Source organism: Mesoplodon bidens (assembly GCF_964165515.1).
Source record: "Mesoplodon bidens genome assembly, chromosome: 10".
Lineage (NCBI taxonomy): Eukaryota > Metazoa > Chordata > Mammalia > Artiodactyla > Ziphiidae > Mesoplodon > Mesoplodon bidens.
The window spans coordinates 15,764,104-15,776,106 of NC_138172.1; the positions used below are offsets into that span (position 1 = coordinate 15,764,104).

A 12,003-nucleotide genomic window follows, 5' to 3' on the forward strand; every position below is an offset into this window, starting at 1 on the left:
AATTCTTGTGAGGGTCGTTTAGATGAAACCCAATCTAGGAGTTTTGAAACAGTCTAAAGAAATTTAACAGATGCCTGAACTTAAATCATATTGTTTCACTTGGGAAAATGAAAAACTGAAGCCATGTGACAATTCATGCAAAGTAAAAACAAAATAAAATTACTTCTAATATCCAAGTTGGCTGTGACTGCTGTTTTTCCTTTAGCATTTTCTACCCAACAAGAGTAGGAACCAGCATCTTCTTCTGTGGTCTCGTTGATCTGTAATGTGCCATTCTCATGGAAATAATACCGTCTGCCTTCAAGGGGTTTTGCTTCTTCCACCTTCTGCCTATAGAAAGTATAAATCAATGTGGGTTTGATAGAATCCTATACTCTTTTGCAAACTGGCCGCTGATGTCATTCAGTGTTATCCCTTCTTCAGGAGCTTGGCAGACCTTATGAAATGTTCCATTAGAGTTCACAATTTTTCCAAAATAGGCGATAGGTATACATCTTACCTGCCCAAATAGACTGTGACTGGAGGAAATCTGTGTCTGAGCTCTATGCTTCTGCTGTATTAATAATAGCGCTCAGTACCACTTTGCGTCTGTCCTCAGAGTTTAATAAATAGTTTCTGCCTATTGATGGTGAGCGCTTTAGTTAGTCATTGCTTCAGGGTACTAAATGGGAAAGCTAGTAATTGAAAGAGATAATAAACATTCTGAACCTCCTGCTGTCCTAGAGGAACACTGGTCACTCAGAAATATTATAGGCCAGGAAGTCCTTCCTGTCCTGTGGACATGGATTACATTGACCCTCATCACCCAGAGTCATTTTCTCCTACATTCATCCATTTTCCAAGCATTTGCTGCCACAGCTTGATTCTCCCTATACATTTCACAGTAAGAGGCTACTGGAGAGAAAATATCCAAAGGACAAAGTCTGGCTGCTGTTCACACAAGATTTTACAGGACGGGCACTAGGGTAAGGCAAGTGAGGCACTTGCCTCAGAGACAAAATTTAAGGGTTGGCAAAAAAAAAATCTCAGTATAATCAAGATAAATATTTTAATGAGGTATTTCTAAAAATCAAAAATAATATAAAAGAATCCACAATGAACAAAATATCCAAATTTTAAATAAAGACAGAATCTGACCCTATACTTGGATGACCTTGCCTTGCTCTCCTCATTCTAATCTCAGCCCTGCAGAGCCCTGGGAAAATTTATTTAAGACTAGTTTAACCAAGTTTTTCTAGTGAAGGAACAAATATGGTAGATTCATACAATGATGTGTGGAGTTACTATACCAACCAATATATCGAACTTAAATTCAAAATACATGTTGACAAAGTTTTAAACATAGGCACTTGGAATGAAATGCAGACTTAACAATTATTTAGGTAATACCCAAAACAACAACAGTAATGTATGACCTTAGATATATCCGTAATGGAGACCTATAAAATTGTCTTAGCAATCACTTGCATTTTTTGCTTTCCTTTGTGAGCAAAAATGGCTCTCCATATTTCCCCATGTGAGAGAATACTACAAATCTAGTCAACAGTGCCAGGAAAGGTAGGTAAGTAAGTTTGCTACCTTGCTTCTCAGAGGCACTCGCTACATGTAATAACTTGACACAGTGCAGCCTGTCAAATGATGGATGAAGAAAGAAGACACAATCTACAACTGACATTCTCTTAAGAAAACCGTGTAACAGCTTACCAGGACACAATTGCCTCGGGTGAAGCAAAGAACTCACAATGTAAGAAAGCACTGTACCCAACCACCGTGGCATAACTTTCTTCATCTGCAGTTTGTATCAATGGACGGACATCTATTGGAAAACAATATAAATGCAGTTTTAAATGTTCATATAATACAAGCAAATTAATTTTTTTCTATATCCCAGCCATATTAATACGGGAAAACAGTTGACTATCACAGTTTGTATTCTTGAATTAGAAAGTATCCCAATGCAATACATTTTTGGAAGTATAACTTTTAGTATGAGGCCTCATGCTCAAATGTAAGGTGAAAGGTACTTTGATTTTTCCCATGTTTTATGTGCCAAGAATTCAATCTACTTTTGAGTATGACCGTGAACATTTTCCTGTAGAAAAGAGCAGACAAATAGTCTGCTCCCAGGTATGCTTACCTACAACATCGATGTTGGCATTGGCAAGGATAGTGCCATGGACATTCGAGGCTTCACACTGGTACACAGCGGTGTGATTCGGTTGCACATTGGTAAAACTGATTTCCCTGGGGGAGATGACATCACCAGAAAATGGATTTCCTACAAGACATTAAAGACTGTCAGTGTGATAAAAAATAGAACCTAAAATATTTATACACTATTCATTAAATGTGTCACACAGTATTTATATTTTAAGACCAGTTTAGGGTGAATAAGAGTTCATTGAAGCCAATTCTTTAGGATTTCTTAACATCAACCATGATTTTTTCTTTCCAGACCCTTCTGCAATTTCAATCGTCCTTCAAATGAGTATTTATTGTCAAAATATGTGTTGATCTCTAGCTGTCTGCCTCTCCATACCCACACCCACAAGTAAGATTCCACATTTTCTGTTTAGCACTCAAGTCCCACTATGAACTGAATCTCACTTACTCTTGTAATTGAAGTCCTGACACTGCCCAGCATAAACCACATGATCAACCCAGCTGGATCCCCCCAATCCACCAATATTGACTGCTATCTTCCCCCTTGACATGTTGCTCCTCTGTTTCACTTCTCTTCCCTTCTGCAATTTTCCCATCTACACCATTCATTTCCATTGCCCTGCTTTGCTATTTAACCACTTCAGATAAATAGCTCATATATTTCATTTTCCCAGGAGGACTAAACTCTTCTTGAGAGCACAGATCAGGTTTTCTACCTTTTCGGCAATAAATCTTACCCCACTGCTTATCCATGTATAATTCTGGAAATATCTTTTGGAAGTGAGAAAGTCTAATATTTATGGTACTTTATATTAAGACTTATTTATTCATTGATTTATCTTGGCTGAGTTGGGTCGTCGTTGCTGCACTTGGCCTTTCTCTACTTGTGGCGAGCAGGAGCTACTCTTCGTTGCGCTGCACAGGCTTCTCATTTTGGTGGTTTCTCCTGTTGCAGAGCACAGGCTCTAGGCACAGGGGCTTCAGTAGTTGTACCACGAGGGCTCAGTAGTTGTGGTTTGCAGACTCTAGAGCACAGGCTCAGTAGTTGTGGCGCACAGACTTAGTTGCTCCGTTGCATGTGGGATCTTCCCGGACAAGGGCTCGAACCCCTGACCCCTGCATTGGCAGGCAGATTCTTAACCACTGCACCACTAGGGAAGTCCCTATGGTGCTTTAATTAAGGGCCAGTGAACTCTTGGATACAGCACATGTGTTATCTCATTAACTCTGCTCAGAACCTGCAAGATCAGCACCAATATGGCCAGTGAGCAGGTCGGGGGGACTGTATTTCAGTCAATACCACATCCCACAGCATTTAAAAATAAATTTATTTATTTATTTATTTATTTATTTATTTATTTGTTGTGGTGTGAGGGCTTCTCAGTGTGGTGGCTTCTCTTTGTTATGGAGCATGGGATCTAGGATAACCAACAAGGACCTACTGTATAGCACAGGGAACTCTGCTCAATGTTATGTGGCAGCCTGGATGGGAGGGGAGTCTGGGGGAGAATGGATACATATATATGTATGTCTGAGTCACTTTGCTGTGCACCTGAAACTATCACAACATTGTTAATCGGTTATACTCCAATATACAATAAAAAGTTAAAAAATAAATAAAAACAAGACAGATTCACAAAAGCAAAAAAAAATAGAAAATGTGAGATACATATATATATATATATATATATCATACACACACATATGCACACAATGGAGTATTATTCAGCCATAAAAATGAGAAAATCCTGTCATTTGGAACAGCCTGGATCAACCTTGAGGGCATTATTGTAAGTGACATAAGTCAGACAGAAAAAGACAAATAATGTATGATCTCACTTATATGTGAAACATAGAAAACAAAACAAAACAAGCTCATAGATACAGAGAACAGTTAGTCGTTGCCAGAGGACGGGCCAAATGGATGAAGTGGGTAAAAAGGTATAAACTTCCAGTTATAAAACGAATGTCATGGAGATATAACGTACAGCCTGGCAGTAATAGTTATTAATGCTGTATTGCATATTTGAAAGTTGCTAAGAGAGTAGATCTTAAAAGTTCTCATCACAAGCAAAAAAATTCAGTAACTCTGTAAGGTGACAGACATTAACTACACTTACCGAGGTGATCATTTTGCAATATACACAAATGACAAACAATTATGTTGTACACCTGAATCTAATATAATGCATGTTCGTTATGTATCAATCAAAAAAAGAAAAGAAAAATTTTTTTCAGAACTGTTCATTGTTTTGCCAAAGTATCTGTATTTTAAATAAGTAGGCACATTCTTTCTTCTGAAAGCTATAACGAGACAGAACTGAAAGTGATTTTGTGTTGTTATCTGCTGAGAAAGTAGATATGGTCATACTGTTATTTGACAATTTCTAGATTAACAGTCATAAGCTTTTGTGTGAGTAAGATATTTTAAAATAACTGTCATTTTAATTTTCAATCTCATCACTGAATATGTTCAGTTAGTATCTGCTTGTCATTGACACTGTACCTACTGTCATACGAAGAAAAATAAAACAGATGTTTCTCAAAAATAACAATGAGCACTAAGGCTTCCTGAGTATTTGCTATGTGAAAACAATAGTAAACAATACTTTGGAAGTCTTGTTTGAGTGGCAGTCACTGTGCTAAACATTCTCTATGTGTGTCATTTAATCTACATAAAAATCCCCAATGGTCGGTGCTCTTTTCATCCCCATTTTACTGATGAGAAAACAGGTTTTAAGGGGGTCAGTAATACACCAAATCACACAGCTAGTAAATGGTAGAGCCTGAATGCAAACAAAGACCCTCTGGATCCAGAGTTTATAAACTTTCACAATGCTCTACAGACAAGTAATATCCTACTTGGTAGACTCCATTGGTCTCTTTCAATTACAACCAACTACCATTAGTTCCATTTTGCAGTTGAAAACTTAAGCTTCAGGAGATTCCCAGCTGTATGATCTTGAGCTGTTTAGTGAATCTCCCCAAGCTTAGGTGCACAGCCTTGTTGGGACTCCAGGTCTATATGTCACCAGGATGCCTACCCTGATACGAGTGGGTCTAGGGCAAAGGAACTAATAGAATCTACACACATATGTCTCCATATTGTAAATGCTCTAAATCAAGCTGATCAATTGACCAATAAAATCTGTTCTATTATCCTACTTTAACAAAGACATTCAAAATGACCAGGGACGGGGCTTCCCTGGTGGTCCAGTGGTTAAGACTTCGCCATCCAGTTCAGGGGATGCAGGCACACCCCTGGTTGGGAAGCTAAGATACCATATGCCTCGCGGCCGAAAAACCAAAACAGAAAACAAAAGCAACACTGGAACAAATTCAATAAAGACTTTAAAAATGGTCCACAACAAAAAAAATCTTAAAAAAAAAAAAAAGAGACCAGGGCTCTAGGTTCAAATTGAGGATTTGGGACTTCTTGGAGCTCTATGCTGGAACACAGTGGAGGGGGGAGATTAGGCATTCAGCCCTGGTCCATCCCTTCTTTTCCACGCCCAGCCCATCTGGGAAGGGCTCAGAGCTGACTGCGCAGGCGATTTTTCTGGTCTTGGGTTACTGAAGCTTGGTCGAGAACCTGCAGTGAGCCAGGTTCAGGCTTTGCATGTCACTTTGGCCCTGCGGACTTCTCAAATCATGGAGATAGGCATGCCATAGCAGGTCCTTGTAAAGAGCAGAACCCAGTGAGAAGTCCCTGTTGCCTGGATCCAAGGGAAGTCCTAAATTCCAGACTGTGCTCTCAACCACTAGGTCCCTGTACCTGTTTCTTCTCAGGCAGAGGAACCTTCCTCCTTGGATACATCCTCTATGTCATTCAGTTGTCTTATTTTTTAAACCTTATTTTTATATAATTAACGTAATAGCCCAACAAATATTATTTATGGCTTTTCCATAAATCTAAGCATAAATCAAATTGCTTTGAAAGTTGTAATTTTGGATTTCTTGGTTAGATCTGTCTTGTCAGTCCAGCCACTTACCAACTCCACTTTAGCCATAATGAGGGTGTCTAAACACTGTGGCCCAGCAAACCACTGCCTTCAGCATGGCCTCACAGTTGGGGCTTTCACTTACTCTCAATTGGGAAACCATTGACTCTCCACTTGATTGCGGGCTCAGGTTCTCCTTCAGACTCACACAACAGGATACCACTGCTCCCAGTGCTATACACGCCACTCTGAGGTTTCTTTGTCCAGCGAGGGGGCTCTGGAAATAAACTGAAGAGCTCATCAACATTTTCTCGATCACAGAAGGTCCAAAAATGTTAAGGGCTGTATTTCTAGTATGCACCAGCAGATGGCAGACACAACAAAGTGTTTCACAGTAGCTGTTTTTCATAAATGTTCTCTAAGGCAAGATGGGCATTGTTTTTGCCTGGAATAGGGTTTGTGTGTGGTTATGTGCTTTTATATGTGTGTGTGTGTGTTGCAATCTGGAATCTTAGCATGTGTAATAAAGTCAACACACTAAAAGTAGTTACCTACAGTCACTGTATTTAGCTACACAAGTATCTATCTCATTACAGAAAATGAAGGAGGGGTAAACGTGAAGTTTATTGAGTGCAAGACATCTAAAATGGCTGATATTCAAGAAATATATTTTGAAAAATTTTTAATGAAATTAAAATGTTCAGCCATTATTTTAAGTATTTCTTAATTAATGACTCTATAGCATTTATCTGTCCATATGTAATTATCTATCTTAAGAATTTGGGAGACATTACTTCCTAGAAATTTTCTTTTGCAAGGGGGTGGGAGAAGGAATCCTAAAACCAATATTTACCTTTTTGCCTTCAAAACAATGGAGGAAAAGATAGATTTAAATCATATACTTGCATCTTTCTATGCCCTAATGCTCCAATCTTAAAATTCTAAGTGGTGTGTTTCAGTATAGAAGGAGACATTCTTTAGTGCAAACATTACTGTCATGTTTTGTCACCTTAAGTATATTAATATGTCAGGAGTGAAGAAAAGATTCATATTAGAGCTTGGATGGTTTGGATAATTTGATTTCAGAGAAAACTGCACAATACCGGTAGGTAGTAATTCCCATCAAGTGTTGCTTATTTTCCCCAAGACATTTCTGGATTTCCATTTTTAGTCAGAAAGGAAAGTCTTTAAGATACATATATGTATAAAATGAAAAATGTCATTTAAACCATTTTTTAAGGAAAAGAGGGATTATGTGGGGGGGAAAAAAGTCTATAAATTCACCAGGGAAAACAAAAATATACAAATATCCCTGGCAAGTTTAAGTCCGAGCAAGAGACATGGCTTTGTAATTATTCAACAGGGTGTGGACTTGTTAAATTCCAAGTTATATATGTGTCTTCATAATCTACAATTTGTAAATATTTAGTCATTTAGTGTAAAATGCAGTAGTCCAAATTATAAACTGCACATGACCCTCCGAGGTGAAGGGCTTTAGCTTTTGTGTGTTTGTCTGCATTTTTTATGTGAGTGTTACTTTCTTTTGGTCTTTTCATACAACCACAGTGAAATTAAACATTTGAGTTGGAGAAAAAACATGAAATTTTTCTTATTCACAGTAGAAAACTAAGACTATTGCTTTCAGAACATGTAAAAATACAGGAGATCATGGGGATATAATATATAGCATGGTGACTATAACGGATAAATAATACTGTACTGTTTATTTGAAAGTTGCTAAGAGATTAGATCTTAAAAATTCTCATCACAAGAAAAAAATTATAACTATGTGGTAATGGATGAAAACGACACTTATTGTGCTGATCATTTTGCAATACACACAAATATCAAATCATTATGTTGTATACCTGAAACAAATGATGTAATATGTCAATTATATTTCAATAAAAATAATAAAGGATACCATGTAATTATGACCTTTCCCTAAATCTTTATGAATAATAAAATCAAGATTTCCATTTCTATTCTCATCGTACAAATTTCATTAATCCTTCGGTATCTGTATTTAGATCTACTACTGTTAGATCTTAGGTAAAGGGTGCTTAAATGACCTTTTTTTTTTTTTTTTTTTTTTTTGCGGTACACGGGCCTCTCACTGTTGTGGCCTCTCCCGTTGCGGAGCACAGGCTCCGGATGCGCAGGCTCAGCGGACACGGCTCACGGGCCCAGCCGCTCCGCGGCATGTGGGATCCTCCTGGACCGGGGCATGAACCCGTGTCCCCTGCATCGGCAGGCGGACTCTCAACCACTGCGTCACCAGGGAAACCCTTAAATGACCATCTTATCCAACCATTTCACCTTACACATGGAGTACTGAGCTTTGGAGAATCATCTAACTTGCCCAGGGTCACCAGGAAAAGAAGCCCCGCTTTCTGTTCTTGCCATTCCATGGTCCTGCAGACCTACTGGGTGATCAGCACCGAGACGCCGACGTAAACGTGGTGTTATTTCTAACTCATTACTATTTCACTAATTTGGATCACAGATAGGAACCAAGCCTAAATAGCTTTACCAACTTTCACTCTGTGCTTCGAAATCCACGCTTCCACAACAGCTATCAACTGACTCGAGGTTTTGCATATCCACTAGAAATCATCGTTAAACTGTACCTGAACCCCTTCTCATAAGCTTTGTTTATAAATGTTTGGAAATTTGTTTTTATGCTTCTCATCCCTGTTTCTCCTGAAGAATGAAGCTGTTCCTGAGCAAAGGTAGAATTGGCCATGCAACGTGAAAGGGACTTCAAGCCTGTCTTGTTCAGAGCAGTTTCTTCTTGGGCCTGTCATGACACTGCTCTCAATTCCAGCCCAGACTGAGAATCTCACAACTGGGATACGTAGTGAGAGCACCTAGACTAGATCACCAGATTAGTGATCTCTGAAGAGCCACGGCAGAATTGTTCTCTTTCTGATGACTCCTCTGCTTTGTATAGGGGAACAAAATCTGCCACCCCAAAATATTTCTTTGGCATGCAGATTATTTTGAGCTGAAAACAATCAAGGCCCAAAAGACTCAGGAAGAAACTCTGACCTCCCCACTAACCGCCTAAAATAGTTCAGATAGAAGGCCTGTTTCTGGAAGAGAGCTACTACAGAAATATCTGCCAAGAACATGGGCTAGTTGTGGTAGGGGAAGCTCTGCAGGGCCTAGAGATTAGAGTCCACTCTGTGTCCCACTGTCTCTGTCTGGCCCAGCAAACATCTGCGTACCAAACATTTGCTCTTCCGTCTCCAGTCTTCCTTGGAGATGCTGTCCTGTCCCCCTCTGAAGTCCCAAACATCCTTTTTTGTCTTTAGCTGAAGATGGTATTGAAGATGAGGCTTTGGCCATTTGGGTGAGTTACTCAGTTTTTCTGGCTCTCTCCCATGTATACATATTATTACACTTTTGTTTTATTTTCTCCTGTTAATCTGTCTCATGTCAATTTAATTCTTAGATGAGCCACAACAAAATAGAAGGAAAGAGGAAAATTTCTTTCTCCCCGACACTGGCACAATGAGAACAGATGCACGTGGGGTAATTTTCAGTTGAACTGAAATGACTGATCCCTAAAGACTCCAGTGAAAAAGGCATAGAGAAAAAGGAAGGGGCCCTGGACAAGAGGGAATCACTGACTGCTGGTCATTCACAATCTCATAATTTCATACCTTGACTGAACATATTTACCTCGTTGCTACTTTGTTGACAATAGGATGCATGGTGAGCCTGAGGACACTGGTACAGGACAGGAAATGTCTGGTGGCTGAAGTGAGGCTAAGGGCATGCAGGGACAGAGAACAGATTTTTCCAGAGGTTGGAACATGCAACTCTATTCCTGACAGGTAAGATCTATTTGAAAGGATGCAAAAAGGGCTCAAGAGAGAAGAATGATTAAAATGGAAAACTCTGAGAGAAAACAGCATCATTGAATCCCAGTCTTTTATCTATTATCCTAAAATCTATGGTAACTGATGAAAACAACTTACGTTGAAACTTAACTCATTTAGTCATAATTGTAAATTAAAAAATAAGATGATAAATTTCTCTCACACTGCTCAAAACTGAGATGCAGATGTCTGAACATTTAGAATGTGATAAGCAAGCTAATTAGAGATGTTTTTCACTAGACAGAAAGCAAAATAAAACAGGAAATTTGGTACCTATGAAACATACAACACAGGTTATTTTCTTATAACAGATTTCTATAAAACATCTATATCCTAACAAATCAAAAATTATTAGGTTCAGCAAACTTGAATTTCATTGCAACATTTTGGAAATAAATTTATTTGAAAATGAGCCTTTCTTAAATAGATCAGTGACTGAATTGCATTTGAGTTCATGACATCTTTTTAAAATGCAGCAAAATTATGGGTATATAATTATGTATAAATACTTTTCTATTATACTTACTAAGTTTCAAAAGCCTTACATGATAATAATGTTTGTGCTGTAAACTTTTGTACCGTGACTTTATATAATCAGTGGAAATGCAACTGTGGTCATACTTTGATTTCTGGATTTAGAAAGTTTTAGATACCATTTTAATAGATCTCTTTTCATTGAATGTGTAATATTATATTTAGACCATGGATTCCTAGAAAGGATAGATGTGCCTCATCAAGACATCCCGGCTGTTGTTGCTTATACATATCATAGGATTTGAAAGTGCGGTTTGTTTTCCTATTTAGAATGTTGTAGCCTAAATTACAGAGTTTGATTGTGTTTAGTAATAAAGAAAAAGTATCACAGATATAGAGAATACAGTAAAATACATACTTTTACTTAAGCACAATGAGTGTTTTCAGAATGGGCTAGATTTTCAAAGTTCACGGTAACACTGCTCTTTTCCTATATGGCTAATCCTTGTTATTTAATTTGAGTTTCCAAGCAAGAGACAAAGAAAGGGAACGAAGAAGGTGCAGGAAGGCAGAAGAAAATTGAATGAAAGTGAACTCAGCCGTCCATATGATTAATGAAGGATATATTTACTGCTTTCACACTTAACAGAAAAAAGACTTCTTGAGCTCAGTTTGCTTTTCACTTGCATGGGTGAAGAAAAACTCCTAAAACATACAACTGAGGGCACATTTAGTAGTTTCTCATTAAGGATAAAGGATTAAATGTTCCTCACAAAAACATTATTTACATCTCAATAGTGCTAATAGCTGTTTTATGAATAGTGAGGACAATTTGTTCGGGAAAACTATATTCCTTTGGAGTCCTATAGTCAACATTTTAAATTGTGTAATTAATTTTACATCCTTGATTTATTTTTTCCTTTTGCAACCTTTGCAGTTCTTTTGAAAGCTTCAGTCTTACAGTCAAGAAAACCATGGCCAGATTGTTAAAATATTCAGCTACCGTAGCAATGTTCCAGCCATCTGGAAGGATTTATAATAGTCAGCAATTCGGAGTATGAGCAGCTAACAATGAGACCTGTCTGGTTCCTGGGTATGTGCTGGCGGAGGCGGGGTGCTGGTCAGGGGGTTACAGAAACACACCCTTGTTGCATGGTATAGCCATATTATGTAGAGGCATCAAACGATGACTAAAATTAAGAGAAAAAAATAAATCTCAAACTCTTCCTCTCTGAATTTCTTAGTGAACAATTTAATGTCAGAGGAATATGTCACTGTTGACAAATATTGCTATTTATCCACAATACTAGGCTTTCTCCTATACAGGTTTTGCTTGTGTTGAAGGGAAACGATCTTCTCATCTTTGGTTCTTCATTCCTCCTAACTTAACCAATCACACACATTGTGAGGGAGGTCTTGGAAATACACTGCTCTTCCAAACAGCAGCATGATTACAACAGTTATCTTCACATTTACTTGTGAATATAATTTGTGTCTGAGTATTTTTTTTTCCACTAATTAAAACAGTGGGCGTTTAC

General features: G+C 38.1%; 1 protein-coding gene across 3 annotated transcripts in view; it reads right to left on the minus strand.

Annotated features, from left to right (window-relative positions):
* The window catches only part of CHL1 (cell adhesion molecule L1 like), a gene marked incomplete at its 5' end in the record, with an annotated part of 79,159 nt that overhangs the window by 36,948 nt on the left and 30,208 nt on the right, over positions 1-12,003 (minus strand). For all 3 annotated transcript variants that reach the window (XM_081246888.1, XM_081246889.1, XM_081246887.1), the window contains 4 exons: positions 164-330; positions 1,705-1,816; positions 2,138-2,278; positions 6,250-6,381. In XM_081246888.1, coding sequence (XP_081103014.1) covers positions 164-330; positions 1,705-1,816; positions 2,138-2,278; positions 6,250-6,381 — 552 coding nt within the window. The remainder of the gene's footprint in view (positions 1-163; positions 331-1,704; positions 1,817-2,137; positions 2,279-6,249; positions 6,382-12,003) is intronic.